This window comes from Oncorhynchus mykiss, chromosome 22, assembly GCF_057628025.1.
Source record: "Oncorhynchus mykiss isolate SJ-2025 chromosome 22, ASM5762802v1, whole genome shotgun sequence".
NCBI lineage: Eukaryota > Metazoa > Chordata > Actinopteri > Salmoniformes > Salmonidae > Oncorhynchus > Oncorhynchus mykiss.
This window is the reverse complement of record NC_143043.1, coordinates 29,347,561-29,371,015: the sequence shown is the minus strand read 5'-3', so window position 1 is coordinate 29,371,015 and position 23,455 is coordinate 29,347,561. Positions and strand designations below refer to the sequence as shown.

At 39.9% G+C, this 23,455-nt stretch overlaps 1 protein-coding gene across 8 annotated transcripts in view; it reads right to left on the bottom strand.

Annotated features, from left to right (window-relative positions):
- Nucleotides 1-349: 349 nt before the first annotated feature.
- The window catches only part of LOC110502017 (ankyrin repeat domain-containing protein 10), a 35,416-nt gene continuing 12,310 nt past the window's right edge, over nucleotides 350-23,455 (bottom strand). For 3 of the 8 annotated variants that reach the window (XR_016490583.1, XM_021579919.3, XM_021579920.3), the window contains 2 exons: nucleotides 8,997-9,265; nucleotides 1,676-5,062 (listed from right to left, as the gene is read on the bottom strand). Coding sequence is in view for 6 of the 8 variants with exons in the window: in XM_021579919.3 (XP_021435594.2) it covers nucleotides 4,794-5,062; nucleotides 8,997-9,265 (538 nt within the window). In the remaining 2 variants the exon portion in view is untranslated. Of the gene's footprint in view, nucleotides 677-1,675; nucleotides 5,063-5,583; nucleotides 7,389-8,996; nucleotides 9,266-23,455 lie in introns of those variants that run through there. The other 5 variants (XM_090215792.1, XM_090215790.1, XR_016490584.1 and 2 more) reach the window with 5 other exon arrangements.

Below are 23,455 nucleotides of genomic sequence, written 5' to 3'. Positions count from 1 at the left end.
TTGAATTTACATTCAGACTAGTTTTAGCCCCAGAACAAGATCAATGGGTAAAATAAACAGTACATGACTAATTACAGGATAAATGAACAGTTTTTTTTAAGTATAAACATTAAGTTGAAAATCAAAAGATAATACATTATATGCATTTAATCTAGCGTTTTCTTTAATCACTCGAAATCAACTTTTCACATTAGAAAACTGTATCAAAAACAAGTTACTGTTTTACAGAACATTTCATATCCAAAAACTAAACATCCCCTTTAGAAGAGGGATAGGCCTTCCCTTTACATTAAAAATATATATAAAAAAATCACAATGACCATATGAAAAAGGAACCACTCACTCCATGGTTTTAAGGCATATGAATGCTTGTTTACATCAAGCATAAATGACAGGCAAACCGAGGGACGGCCTGACACCCGGGTCCTTCCAACTCCTTATGAGCCGTGGTAGAGGAGGATGATGCTGAACAGGGAATGGTTATACTGCTGATGGTAGTACTGCTGCTCTGCCTTCACCGACGTCTGGTGTTCCACCTGGCTGCCTGAGTTACCAGTAGCAACCATGTGCTCCGCTGTATCCCCGTAGACGTGGTGGTGTACGATGTCGGCGGGGGCGATGGTAGAGCCGCTCGACCGGGTCCCCTCACACCCTAAACCTGCTGCTAGAGGGTCACCTGCCATTGGAAATGGGACACCTGGTCAAATAATTTCAATGCTGGTTTTGCCAGTGCGGGGCCAAATCTTCCTGCTCACAGATGAGCAAAGATTTAATAATTGATTTTGCACAACTATTACTGATGGAGATGAACATTTCAGAAACGGAAAACCTGACTACAGATTGCCAAATAGGTTCCAGTAAACCTCACAATCTTGTGTTACATCACTGTACATCCTGGTTACATCGACACACAAACCCTGCTCGCGGCTGCACTAGGGATTTGTTCGTAGATTCATTCTGGAGCTATACGGTTCTGCCCGTTCGTAAATTCAGGGAGTTTTGCTCTCGGAGCGTTCAGAGCGAACAGTCTAAGATCTGGCAGATGAGTAGGGTTGACCCGAGCGTTCTGACTTAACATCTTTAGTTCCAAGCTAACTGGCTAACATCTCAAGCTTCCAAGCTAACTGGCTAATGTTGGCTAGCTACTTTCAGACACAAATGAGAGAACATCTCACTCCATTTTACTCGCACTAGCAGAGCTGGTTAGGCTGTTTCCATGTTATCCAGAGTGTTGGCGACTAACTGTGCTGCTGGCAACAACTTAATTGTGCTTTTTTGCAGACGTTTACTGACACCGGCCATAATCAACGGGTGTTGAGCGTTCGTAAATTCATAAATTATTCTGCACTCTGGCACACTCAGATGATAGTGCTCTGAAATCGGAGTAGATAGCCAGAGTGAATTTACGAACGCACCCCTAGTTCCACCCCCTTCCCGCTCCCATTGGAGCTGTCTATATGACAGCATAATCTTTAGAAATGAGACGGCACAATTGAGGGCCTGCACAGCCTTCTCAATATCACTAGAGGGCACCAAACTACTCAGATATTCAGGTGAACTATAGAAAATATGAAATAATATTGCTTCTGTGTTTTCAGACGATTGTAGATAATTTTGTGTGTGCATGAGAAAGTAACAAATTAAGAGAAAAATCATAGCCCCACCATCATAATTTTATTCAAAATAATTACCTTTTAATGAGTTTAAACCGTACAAAACTACTCCACACTGAGTGTCAGCTCTAATTTGCATCAATCTATGCCATCTACTCATTAACATTTGTGATTCTGTACAGACTGAATAGTACTGCTGAGCGGATTGCTCGACCGAAAAATTGTCATGAAGCAGATGTATGCAGGGAGGGATTTAAAGTTTGTGACCAATAGATTTATGAAGGTTCCTGTTTTTCCTTCTTAAAAAAATGCCTTGGGCAAGAGTAGCTTTGCCTTGCTTTATAAAAATTGTAGCACTACTAATCACGCTCATTTGTCATAGATCAACGTCTACATTTTGTCATTACTGCAGTTAGCAAAGCAATACAACAAAACACAAGCAAAATAAAGCTGCAAAAACTTAGAAAAACAGTCAAAATAAACTCACAATTTTCAACACCAGACACAATAGATAGGCTATACAGAAAAGCGTACAAAGTCCTTTCCTAGAAAAGTAGAATGAGAGAAGATGAGGGCACTAGGAGGGGTTAATCCAACCAAAGTCTCCAGTCTGCTAGCTAATAGGACAGGGTCAGGCCATATAGCACACCTTGGAAATACCTAAAAGCTCACATAATACAGAAAAGTTGCACAGTAAAGATTAACGTAAAGATATGCTTTGGCATAACAAGGGAGTTCTTGTATAAAAAAAATAGCTATGAGACAGAGTCACCACCAGAAATGTCCAAAAAGGTAGATTTTCTCAGGGGGAATAAAAGAAAAAGCAGATAAAACAAAATATGCTTTCCCTTATTTTTACTTTAAGGGCAGGAACATTCTCTAGTAGTCTCTTCATTCTGACATGATGGACAAATTATGTCTTTATCCCCTTATTGGCCAAAGTGGTGCAACAACATTACTACCACTAAATGCAGTACTGGATGTCTTAACTCAGTGGCCACCAAACGATGTTTAACACGCACTTATAAAACGGGACCTGTGGAATGCACATGGAATTTTTACTTTGGCGCACTAGAGTCGGTTATATAATTTGTATCACTTTACTTAGTCTGTGAAAACCATTAAAACAGGAAAGTCTGATTAAATTTAGCCGGAGTCACTGTGCTATAGAAACAAACAGAGCATGGCTTTGTGTCCTTGGTAGCACCTTTATAATGCAGAAACCCGCCTGTTTGTAGCGCAAACCGTTAAAAACTAAAATACATATTTAACCAGTGCTACATTTTGTTATTTCTGGTGCAGATTCGGGGACGCCCTTAAACCGGTAGAGGCCTTCACGGGTCAAAAAAGATGGATCCATTCTAAAATGGACCTGGGGTTTCCCATCCGGACCCGATATGCATAAATAAAATACAACTATATAGAGAGACCTGTTCTGAACAGAACCGAGGACAACTAGACCCGTTCGGTATAGACCTGATCGATACAGACCCGGTCCTGAAGCAACAGACAAGTACATTTTTAAGCTACTTTATTAACCGGAGCTGATAAAGCCCAAGGGAAGAGGTAGAGAGTAATGACGCTATAGCAGGGGCCATGCTGTGTGGTAGGCTACTGTGTGCGTGAATGAGCGACACAGGAACAGTGGCGGGAGAGACCGCAACCAACCAATCCGACTTGAGCTATAGTAGACTAATCGCTGCCATAGCTAGGTTATTTATCATCATATATGATTAAGTACTGGTACCTATATTGACTGCATCAAACCGGGAGAAGCTAGTTAAGAGCGCAAGCTACATTATTTGATGCTGCATACGCTTTCCCGTTCTAGTTACAAACAACTCCCAGAGCTGTAGTGAAGGAAGTTGTCAAGGAAGTCAGTTTGTGTTTATACAGGACCTCCCGCCCTCACCTAGTCAACCAATCAGTCAACGCGGCGCTATACGGAGACCTCCGCATTTGAGTGGCGCACGGCGATGCGGTACAGAGCTCAATTTGGCCTGTGCGTGCCCCCCGAGGCTCCGCAATTGTGTCACACCATCCATATCGTGCCTTGACCACATTTTCGGACCAAGCATACATTGGCTCTTATGATTGGCCAACAACAAGCTACACGTACCACTTTCATGAAAAACAAAGAGCAGCAGCAAAATTTATACAACTTCTCTGTCTCTCTCTACTGCAGCATTCGTGTTCGAATTTATGTGGGTCCTAGCAAGTCAGTTAAAAATTACACATACCCAAGGCAATCATATCAGAGCCGACCCAGACCCTTGATATTATTAAGAATTCTCGATCCGGACACGCTTGCATCCCAGATCTGGTCTCGGGGATTCGTGTACAGCTGGATTCACGAAGACCTCTAGTACACACACACAATGACAATCATGAGTAAGGAACTATTTCAAACAAACCATATTTAATGTATAAAAAACGTGTCACAGAAAATATATTTGCTGTATGGATCAGATAAAATAAAGAGGTCATTACCACTAAATAAATTAATAGTGAAATGCTATCCCATCAAGGTGTGCCACGGTTAAAAAACAGTTGGGAACCACTGGTCTATCTTCGTAAAGGTCAGAATTCCGCCATTGCATATTCATGATGCGGAGGGAAACTTCAGTGCAGCCTCTAGGATTTGAACTAACCAAAGTCTAACCTTCTCCCTATTCTTCTCCGGAAACCAAGTGAGGCTGGTTTCAGTAAGTTGTTCCCAAGGTGTGGGCGTTTCTACATCAAAGGAATGTAGATTAGAATTTTACAACATTATTACAGTTACCATTGGGCAATGTAGGGTGTGGAGGGATAATTGTGCAAAACAGAAGTCACTCATCGTAAGGGGCTTTGCCAAAAACACAAGACTATTTAACAAGAATTGTGTGGATCATTCAAAGAACCTGGTATAACAACAAAACATAAAACTAATGTTTCTCTATCAATTAAGTATGGTAGCAAGGCAATGGATTTCTTAACATGTATGTAGAATACAATAAATTAACTATTTATGCCTTTATTTCTAGAACCCGGGAAATATATCATTATCATGCCAAGAACCCAACAATGGCACTAAAATTAATTCCATCAGTGAGAGAACATGGCCAGAGAGGGCCTGATGGACATTCTACCAAGATACAATGACTAGGAGGGTCAACACTCAACACATGCACTCTAAGGTCTCTACAGGTAGGCATAGGAGTTAGTGCAGCGACAGGGGATCTGCATGGAGGCCACAGTGAAGATCTCCAGCTCCTTAGGGGCCGGTGTGGACACCTCCACTCCCCCCTGGTCCACCAGGCCTGGCACCGGCGCAGACCCATTCATCCCAAATGCCAAGGGTCCTGGCCCACCTGAGCTCACTGCCGGTGGCGCTGACTCCATGCTCTCCATCAGGAACTCTCCGACGCCGCAGACCGACCCATTCAGCATCCCCAGCGGCAGGCCCATACCTAGTTAGAGCAGTGGATGTAGTGGATGAGCATGTTGGGCTACCATCTAGAATACAACTAAATAAGAATACAATGACATACAGGTCAGAATACTCCACAGTCCCAAAGAGGCCATTCCATCATGCACAGGCTGTCTGGGCAGAAGGGGAGACACTGGTATTTAGCATTCTAGAATAATCAACCTTACTCAGCAAGTCCAACGTCCAATTTTAGGCTTTATCATTTAGCAATAAAAATTTTAAAAAATCAGCCACTGCCCCATTTTCTGATTCCCTACAGCCTTTATCAACTTCCTGGCAACAGCTCAAAACTCTGCTACAGAGTCTAATAAAACAAGCAGATGCTTTTACATGTCAACATCAGAGGCCTGGCAAACAGCAAAGGGTAAGTCCCCACCCTTCTTCCTCATACTGCTCGTTCTAACGCTGCACAATTAAGTAAACAATGTATTCTACCAGGTTCTCATATGGGCTAGGCCAGTTTAATCATGGTTTTACAACAGGATTTTAGAATCGGAAAGGTTTTATGACACTCTTTGCTTTATTACGCATAATTAGGTGAGGAGAACATTCAGTCAGGAATAGGGCTGCAAATGGATGCTATACTACGGGAAACTTTCAAAAGTTTACCAACATTTTGGTAACGTAAAGTATTTTATTTTATCAGGTGACATCTAGTGACCTTTTTTGGGTACTTCAGATTACCACAGGTGTCCATCTCTGGCCAACAAACATATATCAAATAAGATGATTTTCAAACAAAAAGGGTATGACAAAGCTGTAATCATTATCCTAAATATAACCCATCAACTTAATGAATACCATTGGTGTTAAATGAGGGCTTCAGCATGATATATCCATAATATACACATCCAGTTAAACGTTTGGACACACCTCTGGTGTGGGTTTTTCAAGGGGTTTTCTTTATTTGTAATATTTTCTACATTGTAGAATAGAGAATACTTTAAAACTATGAAATAACACAAAATGGAATCATGTAGTAACCAAAAAAAGTGTTAAGCTTTGCACACTCTTGGCATTCTCTTAACCAGCTTCACGAGGAACCATTTTCCAAAAGTCTTGGAGTTCCCAAATATGCTGAGCACTTGTTGGCTGCTTTTCCTTCACTCTGCGGTCCAACTCATCCCAAACCATCTCAATTGGGTTAAGGTTGGGTGATAGTGGAAGCCAGGTCATCTGATGCAGCACTCCATCACTCTCCTTGGCAAAATAGCCCTTACACAGCCTGGTGGTGTGTTTTGGGTCATTGTCCTGTTGAAAAACAAATGATAGTCCCACTATGTGCAAACCAGATGGGATGGCGTATCGCTGCAGAATGCTCATGTAGCCATGCTGGTTAAGTGTGCCTTGAATTCTAAATAAATCCCAGACAGTGTCACCAGCAAAGCACCCCCACACCACCTCCATGCTGCACGGTGGGAACCACACATGCAGAGATAATTCGTTCACCTACTCTGCGTCTCACAAAGACACGGAAGTTGGAACAAAAAACATCAAATCTGGACTCCAGATCAAAACGACAGATTTCCACCCGTCTAATGACCATTGATCGTGTCTTCTTATTATTGGTGTCCTTCAGTAGTGGTTTCTTTGCAGCAATTCGACCATGAAAGCCTGATAACAAACCTCCAGATGAGCTTCAATGACATACAACACTCCTTCGTGGCCTCCAACTGCTCTTAAATGCAAGCAAAACTAAATGCATGCTCTTCAACCGATCGTTGCCCGCACCCGCCCGCCCGTCTAGCATCACTATTCTGGACGGTTCTGACTTAAAATATGTGGACAACTACAAATACTGAGGTGTCTGGTTATACTGTAAACTGTCCTTCCAGACTCACATTAAGCATCTCCAATCCAAAATTAAATCTAGAATCGGCTTCTAATTTCGCAACAAAGCATCCTTCACTCATGCTGCCAAACATACCCTCGTAAAACTAACTATCCTACCAATCCCTGACTTCGAAGATGTCATTTACAAAATAGTCTCCAACACTCTACTCAGCAAACTGGATGAAGTCCATCACAGTGCCATCCAATTGTATCACCAAAGCCCCATATACTACCCACCACTGCAACCTGTATGCTCTCGTTGGCTGGCCCTCGCTACATATTCGTCGCCAAACCCACTGGCTCCAGGTCATCTATAAGACTTTGCTAGGTAAAGCCCCGCCTTATCTCAGCTCACTGTTTACCATTGCAGCACCCACCTGTAGCACGCGCTCCAGCGGGTATATTTCACTGGTCACCCCCAAAGCCAACTCCTCCTTTGGCCGCCTTTCCTTGCAGTTCTCTGCTGCCAATGACTGGAATGAATTGCAAAAAAAAAAAAAAAAATCACTGAAGCTGGAGACATATCTCCCTCACTAACTTTAAGCATCAGCTGTCAGAGCAGGTTACCGATCTTTGCATCTGTACATAGCCCATCTGTAAATAGCCCACCCAACTACCTCATCCCCATATTGTTTTTTAATAAAAAAAAATTAATTTGCACCCCAGTATCTCTACTTGCACATTAATCTTCTGCACATCTATCACTCCAGTGTTAATGCTAAATTGTAATTATTTCGCCACTACGGCCTATTTACTGCCTTACCTCCCTAATCTTACTACATTTGCACACACTGTATATCAATTTTTCTATTGTGCTATTAACTGTACGTTTGTTTATCCCTTGTGTAACTCAGTTGTTTGTGTTGCACTGCTTTGCTCTATTTTGGCCAGGTCGCAGTTGTAAATGAGAACTTGTCCTTAACTGGCCTACCTGGTTTAATAAAGGTGAAATAAAAAATAAATAAAAACTGTACACAGTGTCCTCTGAACAGTTGGTGTTTGGTCTGTTACTTGAACTCTGTGAAACATTCATTTGGGCTGCAAATCAGAGGTGCCGTTAACTCTAATGAACTTATCTTCTGCAGCAGAGGTAACTCTGGGTCTTCCTTTCCATTTGGCGGTCCTCATGAGAGCTAGTTTCATCATAGCGATTGATGGTTTTTGCAACTGCACTTGAAGAAACTTTCAAAGTTCTTGAAATGTTACGGATTGACTGACCTTCATGTCTTAAAGTAATGATGAATTGTTGTTTCTCTTTGCTTATTTGAGCTGTTTTTAGCATTAATATGGACTTGGTCTCTTACCAAATAGGGCTATCTTCTGTTTACCACCCCTACCTTGTCACAACACAACTTATTGGCTCAAACGTGTCAAATAAATCAATTCCACAAATGAACTTTTAACAAGGCACACCTGTTAATTGAAATGTATTCCAGGTCACCTCATGAATCTGGTTGAGAGAATACCAAGAGTGTTCAAAGGGTGGCTACATTGAAGAATATCAAATATATTTTGATTTGTTTAAACCTTTTTTGGTTACTACATGATTCTATGTAATTTCATAGTGTTGATGTATTCACTATTATTATACAATGTAGAAAATAGTACAAATTAAGAAAAAACCTTGAATGAGTAGGTGTCCAAACTTTTGACTGGTACTGTATATTTTACACACTTATTTTACTATGTCAATAAGTCTTTGTTGTAAACATTTTGGCTCCAAACTGGTGGTGAAAAAAGTAAATCAGTAGTTTATAGAATAAAACAAAATGTTCATTTTACCCAAACACATACCTATAAATAGTAAAACCAGAGTAACTGATCATGTTGCAGTGGTCTCAATTTTTTCCAGAGTTGAACATGAATACATTTTTTTAAAAGTATAAATTAGCAAAATGACCAGATTGCAGAAGATGCCGGTAACTTTGGTAAATGGCCAGTTCTCTTTGCAACCATAGTCAGGAGATTAATCACCCTAAAACTCTTGCTCATTTAAAAAAAAAAAAAACACTGGAATACGTTAATAATCCCTCGCAAATTGAAGTTATTTTTTACAGAGTATTAAAACTGCAAAAATCTACCGTCAGTTCTGGCCTTCTTGATTTGATTGGCTTCCATGTTATCAAACGATCTCTTTCTATTGGGTGCCCCGTTAAGGAGGCTCCGCCCTAGGATGAGAGGGTGGGAGTGGCCTCCGTTCTGGGTGGTACCGTTCAGACAGAAGCCGTTAAGCTGGGTCTGGGTCAGGTTCTGCTGCAGGTTCTGCGCATTGGAGAGCATCTCAGCACATTCGCGGAACCCCTGGGCATGGGCCAGGTCAGCGGCGGACAGCCCACTAGCGTTCCTCATACTGCGCAATAAGAGAAGAGAGCATTAGAGAAACCTACGCCCGGCCATAGCCAGGGATCTCACACACACACACACACACATACATCCCTGACTGCCTCTATTACACTAACCTTGCACATCTACACTACCATTATCTCTTTGAGGGAGAGATGACAACTGATCCTTTTAGATATTTTTTCCCTGAAATTAAATGCATCTGGAAATAAAAATCTCACATTTTTTTTAAATGAAAATGTAGAGCTGTCCACTGCAAGAGAACATGATAAATAACTATCAATATGCACACATTTAAAAAATGTCTGAATCAGGAGACCAAAGTCATTCCCACATCCCAGAAATGTTGATACATTTCAAAGATGCAAAACATTGAGTGGAAGAAATGCACATCCTTGGAGATAACGGACAAGTTCGTTCTGATTGACGGTGACCTCAAAGAAATATATAATAGTCAAAAAGAGGAAAAGTTACACAAGGTGGTGTTCTGAAAACAGCACTTGATTTTCAGGTACAGAGGTTGAACAGGGTCAAAATCATGGTATCAAGTCATCAAGTCCACCTTGCAGAAAATGTATGTGTGTGTATGAGACGTAAATGAGACGTAAATATGAGTGAGTGGGTGTGTGTGTGTGAAGCTAACAAAGTGTCTCTAAAAAAAAAGCTGAATAATAGTTAAATTCTTGCTAAAGTGAGTAGAGACTGGCAACAGAGGATCAAAGTTCTGCTTATTTGGTCCAAAGGCAGTCCTCAAGACAGGCTTCAGGGTCCTCCAACTCTTTCATCGGTCACAGGGAAAGCTAGTTTTTTTTTCAGTACATCCATGTTCATGATTTGATGCAGATGGAAGAAGAGACAGAAAGAAGACAGGGATAAAAATGGAAAAGCATAAGAGAGAAGAAAAGAGATTCAGCAGAGTAACCTTCAAGGAACAGGGATGATGAAAGGTGTCCTTTCTTCCAGGAGAGAAAAGCAGAAATTAGACAATATGTTGGAGCTCTACAGTGGCACTCACTGTTTAAGAAGAGGGAGAAAAAAGATTGTCTGTTTTCAATGTCAAAGCAGCCTGCATCCAATCAGAAGGAACCAATAAAGGTTATGAAAACAACAACCCTTCATGTTGGTATCACAGCAGACACCAAAAAGACCTATGGTTGATTTGGTCTCAGATTCAGGCGTGTGCATAACAGATAGTCTGTTTAGTCATTTCCTGTTGCCACTATAAACCTGTAATAAACCTACAGTAGGACTTTATGAATGAGCGAACAGCAATGCAGTGAGCATAGTTGATCATGATTTCTGATCACGATTTCCATAATGCTTATAGATATGCTAGAAAAAAGACAAGGATGTCACTGGGTGGGTAACAATTCAGAGCATCAGTGTTTGAGCTGTTTTCTGTGTCTGGACTTCTAAAATCAGTTGGGTAAAAAGTAAAAAAAGTGAGCATCAAAGCAAATTAGTCTAAAAAGATAGGACTACTCTAACCTGGCTACTAAGCCAAAATTGGCCATCTAAAGCGATCAGACAGGGCCAAACCAGTGACCTGCTTCCAAGCAGGTCATAAATAAAAACAGACACCAGGTAGAGAATTGCCTGGTCACTGTTCCTGTCCTGGCATGTGCTGTAGCAGACCAAAAAGATTCCCTTGTAAGAATTGAGGTCTGCTCTGCTCTGCCATGGAAATGGTTCAATTCATTTCCAGGAAGTATCTAAAAAAATACTCTAAGCTAACAGAGGCCCAAAACTTGACTGTTTGGATGCTAATCGCCAAACATTTCTGCTGGCTAATGGGAGAACCATTCTGCACTTGTTGTTCCGAGGCTAAACACCATTGGATTCCATGGCAAAATAATTTCCCAAGCTGAACAACCAGGTCTTTGTAAGGGGAAGAGGGCATTCGAGGCAGGTCCCCCGTATTGATTGAACTTGTTTTGTTGTATTATTTAGAAATGAGAAACACTTGACCTTGTGGGCAGTCTCTGCCTCATATAGATTGCAATGATGCACTAGGCAAATAACCTGCTACTGCAGTGTTGCTGTAAGGGGTTGTAGGACGTTAAAGACGTGTAATATACATACTTTCCAGACGTTGAAGTTGGGTTCAATTTAGGTTCTGTATGAAAGATGAAAATATGTATTTTCCGTATGTTGAAATCAGGCAATTTTTTGGTTCTAAATTAAAGTTGAAAATATGTAATTTATAGATGTCTATGATTGTTTCAGATTTTGGACTTTACAAAAAAAATAAAAAATAAAAAAAGAGACGACCAAAAAGGCATTAGTGTTGGTCCGTGCTTACTGACATATAGCCTACAGTTTTGCCTGAGATTTAAGTTTATGAATGCCCATCTATCTGTGTGGTAAGCCCACCACTTGTAAAACACACAAAAAAAAGACATTTTGTCCAGACAGGAACAAAGAGAGACGTTGGCTCGTGCTTACTGGGGTGTAGCCTGCCATGACAGCCACAATGGAATTGTATGAATGCCCATCAAGTTGTAGGCCCACCATTAGTAAAACAGGCCATTGCATAGGCTTTATTAGTCATAAATGCGCTGACTAATCAATTTGGCAATTTAAGCTCTGAATATCAGATATCCAACTTTATCAGGAGTTAGTGAGCCTATTTGCAATGTGTTTACACTGCGGGAAATGCAGAAGTATTTAATTTTTTGCTATAACCAGCTTGTCAAACATTGACGGATACAAACTTGAAACTACTGATCATGTCAGTGGGGTGAAACTCCTGGACAACAGTTGTACAGCTGTTTTTAGGATTGTTTGTTAACATGATAACGCATATTTTATTTGATTGGGTGTCATTTAGGTTAGGCTATTTGATAGGAGAGACCTGCATGTAAAAACTGTCAGTCTCATTACATTGTCATACATTTTATCTACAGCCTGTAGGCTACAGAAAAGACCATCTAACATATTCTATATTTACTACACGATTTAATTAAGTCAAAAATTGCCGTAATGTTGGTGCAACACCGCAGCGAGGGGTCTCTAGATGAGCACCCTGAAGAGGCACGCTTCAAATATGAGTTTTAAATGTGAATAAAGTGAAAGGTGTAGCAACCCAGTGACATCCATGAAGAAACATATACTCTCCAGTTTAGATACTGCTGTTCACTCATTCATAAACTCAGTGCTTTGTCTTTCTTACGATCCCTAGAACTATCTTAATGTGTACAAAGTCAAAACAATAAATTAAATCAAAATGCACTGTAATTAACGTGCTTAAGATCACATTCCTCTGTTGAATAAAATTTTTAAAAATCACACATGATTAACTTGCATACATATCCCATTCCCCCCATTCTGACTCAGGTTGAAAAAACACAAATTAACGCTTCCAAGAGATCCCACCTTAAAGCAAAAGCTTAGTTTATATAGAATTTGTGAGCATGTACTGTAGACTGACGGGTCTCACTAAGAGGAGTAACAATCCTTCAGGGTGCCAGAGAATCTAATACAACCAGTGTAGGGAACATTATGTGCACAAAGAACATGACACCAAAGTATTCTGCTCTGGCTTCTGAAAAATGGCCTATTTTTGTATTAGTTATCAGGTAACATTTCAACCCAACACTAAGTGAATTTGTTGAAGGGACAAACAAGATATACTGTAGTTTATTATCAACAAAACGTAATTATACTATGCGTATGTCATGTGTATTATATGTCTAAGTAGATCAAAGGCCCCATTGCCAAAAACCCAAACTATCCATTTAAAGTAAAGGGATTTTTTTTTTTTAAGAGAAAAAAAGGATAGCTAGCAACTCCATCTCCTTGAACTAGACTAATTTATTATGGATCAAATTAGACTGACTGAGATCCTTTTAAAAAAGGTTGCTTCTCTTTTTCTTAGAACAAACTGCAAAAGTGTTCTTCATTACAAGAAAAACAATTGGTTAGAAAAGTAGAAAACATGGGCTTGAAGAAGGAATCCTGGAAATAACATCCCGAAAAGATTAATGAAAGTGACTTTTGGTTGAACATAATCACACAGAATGTTTGCTAATTGTATGTTAGCAGATGCTGAAGTAACTGATAGGCTGGAGTGGCGCCCAAAAGTATCAATGTGACAGGTTAGAAGCTATTTTTAAGCCACACAACCACAACACTAATATAGGCTTAACCCATCAGTTTACTGGTTTTAAAGAACTAGAGAACTTAGTCCAATAAGTTAAAAGGACTGAAAATGTAAAAATAATAGCTCAAATATAAGAATTATATAATATTATGAATTACCAGTAGAACCACATGTTCCCATTCACTTAAATAATAAACACTTGTAAAAATCCTAATTATGTTATTACAATCAATTATCTCCATAATAAAGTTAAAGATTTGGATGCAACACATTAGATATAAAGACACAGTAAGAATCAAAATATTATGGATTTGTTTTATGTGGTGCCTTGTTCCTTTGTACACATAGTGCCCCTCATTAGATCTTTCATAGGGCTACAGTTTAAATCAGATTTCTGGCCAGACTTGATGCCAGTGTGTTTATGGTTTAACTCCTCATTTGTCAGTATCATGCCATGTTGTTTGGAATGACAACAACAATGCGAGTTGGATATGGCAGAAACAGACTGGCATCCAGTCTAGCTTCTGGCACCAAACATATGAAAAACTTCCAACATAGGCAATGGAGCCATTGTGAACAACCATTCAAGTAAAGTGTGCTTGAATCATGAACCCTCAAAGTGAATACCAGCATTCCGAAGATTAGTTTATGAAATCCTGCTGGACGATATGCTTTTAACACTACATACATGACCTCTAGCTACTGAAATACAACTGTAGAGACAAACCGAAAATATATCAAATGTCTCTTGAAAATTTGTGTCAATGTAGCAATTCATTATTACACTTGAATGAGTCTGTAGATTACGTTACAATCTTAGCATAATGGCCCTTTGACTCAAGCAGAGTTATGGACAGATGATCCATCCAGACGAAGCGATAATGTCTAAAACGGACCTTTGGAGCCTCAATAAGTTCAGCTGGATCAGATGTTTCATTTTAAATTCACCATTATTAGAGTAGATAAAAATCTTACATGTGTAGTTTTAAGCGTATGAAAATCTATACTATGCATTTCATAACAGAACACATGCTTATTTGTATGTTAACGAGAAATATCTTAAAATATAGGGGGGAAAATAAATAAATCAGCCACAAGAGCATTAGTGAGGTAGGGCACTGATGTTGGGTGATTAGGCAGTCGGCGTAACAATTCATCCCAAAGGTGTTCGATGGGGTTGAGGTCAGGGCTCTGTGCAGGCCAGTCGACTTCTTCCACACAGATCTAGACAAACAATTTCTGTGTGGACCTCGTTGTGCACAAGGGCATTGCCATGCTGAAACAAGAAAGGGCCTTCGCCAAACTTTTGCCACAAAGTTAGAAGCAGAGAATCGTATGGTGTAGCGTTAAGATTTCCCTTCACTGGGGCCATAGCCTGAACCATGAAAAACAGCCCCAGACCACTATTCCTCCTCCACAAAACTTTACATTTGGCACTATGCCGTCTCATTCAGGCAGGTAGCGTTCTCCTGGCATCCGCCAAACCCAGAGTTGTCCGTTGGACTGACAGATTGTGAAGCGTGAGTTTCCACTGCTTCCACTGAGCTTCACACCACTCCTGCCGACTTTTGGCATTGCGCATGGTGATCTTAGGATGGTGTGCGGCTGCTCGGCCATAGAAACCCATTTCATAAGACTCCCGACTAACAGTTCTTCTGCTGACGTTGCTTCAAGAGGCAGTTTTGAACCTTGGTAATGAGTTGCAACCGAGGACAGACGATTTTTACACTCTGCGCGCTTCAGCAATCCCGTTCTGTGAGCTTGTGTGGCCTACCACTTCACGGCTGAGCCGTTGTTGCTCCTAGGTTTCCACTTCACAATAAAAGCACTTTCAGTTGACCGGGGCAGCTCAAGTAGGGCAGAAATTTGACAAACTGACTTGTTGGAAAGGCGCCACATTGAAAGTCACTGAGCTCTTCAGTAAGACCATTCTACTGCCAATGTTTGTCTATGGAAATTGCATGGCGGTGTGCTCAATTTCATACATCTGTTAGCAATGGGTGTGGCTGAAATAGACAAATCCACAAATTTGAAGGGGTGTCCACATGCAAATACTTTTGTACTATATAGTGTAAGGGTCTCCATAGAAAACCCTCTATTTTGGGAACACTGTTCTGAGAGTTCTGTTAAAGCCTGAATGTAGCATTTCCCTTCACAGGATCAGAGCGGCACTGGAGAAACTCTATTTTAGTTGCTCTAACTGCATTTGTCATCTTGGCTTTAAACCGTCAATGGACAAAAGGAAATCCCCCTTCCCCCTGTGAATTATATTTGGAGACAGGTCCCACAATAATGGTAACCTGGTTTCTGGGATGAGTCAAAAACATCCAGTGGCCAAATTGATTAATATACCAACATATGTCAGGACATTTGATTTTGTGCATTTTAGTGGTTTTTCTTAAACTCAGATCTCACATCACGGAATGTTGTAAATGTGCCTACTAACGATGAATGTCCAATTGAAACGTAAAAACATACTCAGTTAAGCTAAGTGGGTTTTTGATCCTGCAGCTCTTATGAAGTTTTCAGCTATGGTTCTTAGTCTCTGGCGTAACTCATCACATAGCTCAGCACGGGAGCCAATCGAATGACGCCAGAGCTGACATGAACAACAATAGACTGATTGCAGTCTTGCTCAGGGCAAATCCCTTAGATAAGGGAGGCCTTGCATTCCCCCCACTCTTCCTGCCCCTGAATTCTAGCCAACTACATTCTATCTCCCACACTCTCCCATTTGGTTCCTGTAGTTACAAAGTGATCCATTTAGATTTTTTGTTTAACTGCAAAGTTTGACATAGTTCAGGTCGAGAAGAGTGGTAAATGAACACCAACTTTATTTGAAACACAATGATATCTACAATCACATTCATGTCCTGTTATTGAGACCCGTCATATGTGTGTGAATGCTAAAGGGTGATACAGTACCTTGAATAATCAGCCTGTTGGATTCTAAATGGTCTATAATTAAGCAATAAGGCCCGAGGTGGTGTGGTATATGGCCAATATACCACAGCTAAAGGCTGTTCTTATGCACAACGCAACGAGGAGTGCTAGAACACAGCCCTTAGCCGTGGTAGATTGGCCATATATCACAAACCCCTGAGGTGCCTTATTGCTATTATGAACTGATATCAACATAATTAGAGGAGTAAGAATAAATGTTGTGTCATACCCATGGTATTCGGTCTGATATACCACGGCTTTCAGCCAATCAGCATTTAGGGCTTGAACCACCCAGTTTATAATACAGGATGACCATGTCCAAAACTGAGTAGTAAGTAAGGAAGCGTTAATTTCTCTTTTAAATGCCTGGTATGCTTTGCTTTTCAGTTGTGAACACACAACCACTGCCTTCTGTTGCTAGCCTATCACCTTCGAGAGAGATCCTAAAACTCATGCTGACCTGTAACTTTACATAGGACTAATTAAAAGATCACTAATCATAAAATGGGTCCTATGGTTAGTTTACAAATAAAATACAGGGACAGGTAATATTAAGCAAAGCATGCAGGTCTAAACATGTCTAAAGAAATCAAACTATTTAAAAGATATTCATAATCATAAATGTCCTAGCATTAAAACCAATCACCGCATGAAATACCTCAACAGTTTGCCAGTTTGTAGATAGGAAGCGATAGTGAGAACACTCAATGCCACAACAGTACGGCTATCCCAGGGAACGGGGCAGACTCTGCAGTGTCTATTCTCCCCCTTTTCTAGGATTACTTGAAAAAATCAAGTCATTTCGAATTCAATGGCTGCAAAACATTGAGATGTGGAGGTTTCTGAGTCTTATTTGTTGACAGTACAAAAAAGAAGAGATCATACGTTTTTCTATTAAGTATTTTTTCTCTCTTCTCATTGCCACTTTCATAAGAGAAAATGTGACAGAATATCAGATAATCAAAACAGATCTTACGGTATATCATAGAAATGGGTTAATATTGAAGGTGACATTCAAAAACAGAACAGGTTCTTTTATACAAGCAAAATATTTATAGCATTATAATGTTAGCATTATATACAGTTAAATAGTATGACCCTGGTGACTGCTCTACTCTGGACTATTCTCTATCCACTACACTACCCAGAGTGATTCTCTATTCACTAATCTACTGAGCTTACCCCCTAGAGTAGCTCATTGTAAAACCCTAAAAGTGCTAGAGGCTCATGACAAGAAATTCAAAAGGAGAATCCAAAAAGTGAAATGAAATAAAGTTTGATGTTTTAGGTTCAAAACGATCTACGCATGTTTCTAGATATTTAAGGTTTTGATTGAGAATTATGCTATTTTTTCCCCACGTCAAAATCAAAATGGATAACTATTTGATTGAGTTTTGATTGAGAATTATGCTATTTTTTCCCCACGTCAAAATCAAAATGGATAACTATTTGAATGAGTTTTGATTGAGAATTATGCTATTTTTTCCCCACGTCAAAATCAAAATGGATAACTATTTGATTGAGTTTTGATTGAGAATTATGCTATTTTTTCCCCACGTCAAAATCAAAATGGATAACTATTTGAATGAAACAAACACTAATTCATATTCATTGCCCTATTATGATGGTGACGTAAAACCATACATTTAGGGTTCTACACCTGTATTGTTAAGCCGTGCTTCTACACCTGCATTGCTTGCTGTTTGGGGTTTTAGGCTGGGTTTCTGTACAGCCCTTTGAGATATCAGCTGATGTAAGAAGGGCTTTATAAATAAATTTGATTTATATATTATATATATTATATTGGAATAAACCAGAACGTTTGGCTTGAAATTCCCTAACAAGGAAGATACCACTTGCTGCTCCATGCATGTATTGTTGAAGAATATCTGTGAATAGTGATACCAAGAGATTTGGTTAATGATCTGGAAAGATCATGTAAACGTTGATGGGAGAAAAAAATAACTGAACCAACAATAGAAGACAACCAAGCTTCTGTGAGTAAGTACGCCAGCTGAAATATTCATGGTTTGTGCAGGATGATTCATCATGATCAGGTCACAAGAAAAGAACCTGTCCAGAATAAATGGGCCAAGGTCCTTGTCAATGTACTGCCACTGACAAACAACAAGAAAATAGGTCATCGTCTTAATACGTTGAACTTGAGTCTTGAGATGCAGAAAACACTATGATAGACGGTTGAACTATCATTTTTTTTATTTGAAAATGATCCTCTTTCAGATAGGCTATTCGAGGTGGTTCAGGGACAAACCCACAAACAAGGACATGCTCCATGGCTTCAGAGATTTCACAAGAAAATGAAAATATTTCATTAAAATCACACATATTGGGTGATAAGATGACGCAGACAGATATGGCAGCTCTGCTTCTAGCTCCTAAGCACAATCATTTTGCTACACCTACAATAACATTTGCTAAAAATGTGTACAGTGGGGCAAAAAAGTATTTAGTCAGCCACCAATTGTGCAAGTTCTCCCACTTAAAAAGAGGAGGCCTGTAATTTTCATCATAGGTACACTTCAACTATGACAGACAAAATGGAAAAAGAAATTCTCCAGAAAATCACATTGTAGGATTTTTTATGAATTTATTTGCAAATTATGGTGGAAAATAAGTATTTGGTCACCTACAAACAAGCAAGATTTCTGGCTCTCACAGACCTGTAACTTCTTCTTTAAGAGGCTCCTCTGTCCTCCACTCGTTACCTGTATTAATGGCACCTGTTTGAACTTGTTATCAGTATAAAAGACACCTGTCCACAACCTCAAACAGTCACACTCCAAACTCCACTATGGCCAAGACCAAAGAGCTGTCAAAGGACACCAGAAACAAAATTGTAGACCTGCACCAGGCTGGGAAGACTGAATCTGCAATAGGTAAGCAGCTTGGTTTGAAGAAATCAACTGTGGGAGCAATTGTTAGGAAATGGAAGACATACAAGACCACTGATAATCTCCCTCGATATGGGGCTCCACGCAAGATCTCACCCCGTGGGGTCAAAATGATCACAAGAACGGTGAGCAAAAATCCCAGAACCACACGGGGGGACCTAGTGAATGACCTGCAGAGAGCTGGGACCAAAGTAACAAAGTCTACCATCAGTAACACACTACACCGCCAGGGACTCAAATCCTGCAGTGACAGACGTGTCCCCCTGCTTTAGCCAGTACATGTCCAGGCCCATCTGAAGTTTGCTAGAGAGCATTTGGATGATCCAGAAGAAAATTGGGAGAATGTCATAAGGTCAGATGAAACCAAAATATAACTTTTTGGTAAAAACTCAACTCGTCGTGTTTGGAGGACAAAGAATGCTGAGTTGCATCCAAAGAACACCATACCTACCGTGAAGCATGGGGGTGGAAACATCATGCTTTGGGGCTGTTTTTCTGCAAAGGGACCAGGACAACTGATCCGTGTAAAGGAAAGAATGAATGGGGCCATGTATCGTGAGATTGAGTGAAAACCTCCTTCCATCAGCAAGGGCATTGAAGATGAAACGTGGCTGGGTCTTTCAGCATGACAATGATCCCAAACACACCACCCGGGCAACGAAGGAGTGGCTTCGTAAGAAGCATTTCAAGGTCCTGGAGTGGCCTAGTCAGTCTCCAGATCTCAACCCCATAGAAAATCTTTGGAGGGAGTTGAAAGTCCGTGTTGCCCAGCAACAGCCCCAAAACATCACTGCTCTAGAGGAGATCTGCATGGAGGAATGGGCCAAAATACCAGCAACAGTGTGTGAAAACCTTGTGAAGACTTACAGAAAACATTTGACCTCTGTCATTGCCAACAAAGGGTATATAACAAAGTATTGAGAACTTTTGTTATTGACCAAATACTTATTTTCCACCATAATTTGCAAATAAATTCATAAGAAAATCCTACAAATGTGATTTTCTGGATTTCTTTTCTCATTTTGTCTGTCATAGTTGAAGTGTACCTATGATGAAAATTACAGGCCTCTCCCATCTTTTTAAGTAGGAGAACTTGCGCAATTGGTGGCTGACTAAATACTTTTTTGCCCCACTGTATGTGACCAATGAAATTATATTTTATTTGATTTATATCAAGGTTATGGTCAACATACTTTGCTCTTTTTTCAGGTGAAGTCATTCTAGCTGCTCTTCATGTTGTGGAGGTTTGAGAAGCCTAATTTGCTTAGCCTCTGAAGAAAATCATGTAGCACATTAATGCAGCGGTACTGGTCAGTTAAATGGTAAAGGTCAGTCTGGGAGGGAGCAATGGGCAGCAGACAGGAGCTCAGATGTCCAAGGAGAAGGTCATTCTAAGTTTAGGTCACAGCGACGACCAGTAGTGACATAAAGCGGGAGGGAAAGAGTACTGGGGCAAAGTGACGAAGCAGAAAAAACCCAGCGCCACAGTCATGATGGCGACTTCTGTGATTGGTAAAGGTTGAAATGTCCTCTTCAGAAGTGAGAAAGAGCTCTGTTTATGACAGTGAGAGATATGATACTAGAACTGTGAATGATGTGTGCAGCAGCAGACACAGGGGGATGAGTTTGACCAAGGAATATCAGATCAAATCAGTTTGATTAAGAACAAAAGCAAGTTTTAGAGTATTTTAGTAATTTTGAAATAAATAGTGTTAGCACAATGACTGGAAGTCTATGGGATCTGGTAGCATTCTGGAGATGCTGTGGCTCAACGATTGTGAATGTCACAGTGAAGGGAAAGAGGATGGGCTGTTCATGTATAGACAAGGGAACATTCTCAGAATGGAATCATCCTTGTGGAACTGTGCCATGTAACACAGTGAGAGTGCCTCGCTAATGGTGGTGGTTGGTACGGGAGGCATCCATTACTAGAGCATCAAAGAATGTGTGTGCGCGCGCGTTTGTCTGACAGTCACACCAGACAGCAGCTTAGACAAAGTATTTTGAGAGTAGGATAACAGGTTTAAAATGGTTGGGTGCATTTAATAGTTCAATATTCTCCCTATTCTACAGAAAATTATTTTAAAAGGTAAACTTATAGTTGGTAACAGTGGGAAATTGCAATATTGCGGCATATGATTCATACAAATATTAATCTGCCTGGCACAGACATAACTTCCAGAATTCAAAGGAAGCAGCTGCGGAAACCTGGCACAAATGGCACCAGTCTGTATTGGAATGTCTGTGTGCAACTAAGAGCTATGTTTACAGTAGCTAGAGCTGGCTGGTCAACTACAGGCCCAGTAACAACCTTATGTTTGTAGAAGCTATTTAAAAGCTGAATGCATTTATGTAGCACTGTCATTTATATACCAGTAAGTAAACATCTGAACATAAAAAAATAAAAATAAGAGATTTAGTAATGTTATATTTCATAAAACCAATATGCACATTTTGTTAAGCCTTCTTTGCATACAACTGGCTGATGCTTCAATTACTATTAGGCTAGATTTACTCAAACTACAGCTGCCTTTAGCAGCATAGAAAACCCCAGTCAAATGTGTTTCCATTGCAGTTTTATCAGCTCCCTCTGGGTACTGAGAGCAGATAGGGAAGCAACCACTAAGCACAGGAGAAAATGGCTCTATTCAAAATAGTTTTTCGAAAGCAAAAAATAAAAGCTGGTTTCATATAGATTAGCCTATATTTTACAACTTGTTTGCTATTGGTCAAAACCTTTGGCCTTTTGAAGCACCATAGGGCAATAGAAGATTGCAGGGAACAAAAAAATGAAGACAACTAACAATAATACTTTTAAAGGCTTTAAATCATTTTAATTTCACCTATAATTTCTTAATACGTCACTGTTTAGAGGGCAATGTTTTTGAATTTGAGAATGTATAGTAAAGAAAAATGAAAATCTGTTGCCATGAGCCTCCTGTCTAGTTTGCCTTTTTCTTCCATACTCTAGAATAGTGGACCATCAGAATCAAACATGAGCTACAGCTGTCAAAGGAAACAACATTGTGACAAACAGTAACTCAAACAGCTGCACAATAGCATTTCTAGGACCTTTAGGGAAAAACAAACAGCTTTCAAAATTGTTCAGAGGCTAGCGACCATATGCACATTTCATCATAATGAATAGAATGAAAATAATCTAGAAGTGATTTTTTTCTCCCCACTGAAATTGTCACCAGTGATTATAAATGCCATAGACCACCAACCCAACCCAATACAAAGCGTTTTCCATTTTTTTACCTGGGTTAACAATATTACCATAACAATATAGTCTAAATCTGTTCTACAATGCTTGTTGGAATTTGGGTTTGTATGACTATAATTTATACTACGTTTGGTTAGGTCGCAACTCTACATGATGAGAATTGAGAATCCTAAAAATTGTCATAGCGCCTGCCAGAAATTAAAATACAATTCACCTCAATGAAGTATGGCATAACTCACGGTGTCAGCTGAAATAAGGAGTAGAGTACCCTATAGTCACCTGAAGATTACATTTCACTAGCTCAGGGATGTAGAACTCAAATTCTCAAGTGCTACAGTGTCATGCTGGTTTTTGTTTCTCCCTGGCAATAAAAGTAGTTTCTTCCTGATCAGAAAGGTTTTTGTAAAAGTTATATAGTAAACCCAGGTAGTGGTAGAAGTTAAAATATAAACATGGCATATAAACTCACTGGTGTTTCTGGTTTAAGGTGTGTGCGTTGGGGTTTTAACGGACAGATGAAAAAGGTATAGGCTACAGGTTGTCCCACAGATGACACGAAGAGGGTACTGTAACTAAAACACCTATTTCTGCCTTAAATGTTGAACTGTCCTTCAGGGTGAATCTTTCCAACACTTGCTAAGAATTTTGGGGAGCAAAAACATTCCCTTGAGTGAATCGGACTATGCGTGTTTGTGAGCAATTTGTCCTTGAGACAGATAAAAGGTATAATCAATTTAAACAGACAATGATTATCATTTAGTAACTAATTTAAAATATGCTGTGAAATAATTTAATCCCTGTTAAATTGAGGCAGTCTCTGCGGTCTGCTGTCAACAATGTGTCTTGCCTATGCTAACAGATGTGTATTTGTCAAAGTTTCAATACTGCTCTTGTAGAAGTTAATGGTTCTAGTATTTCTGTCGACCTAAACACGATGGCACTTGGTCATACAATGAGGAGCACCCTAAAACTGTTGGTAAAGCACTATTTGCAGGGCATGGTGGTGGCCTTGAC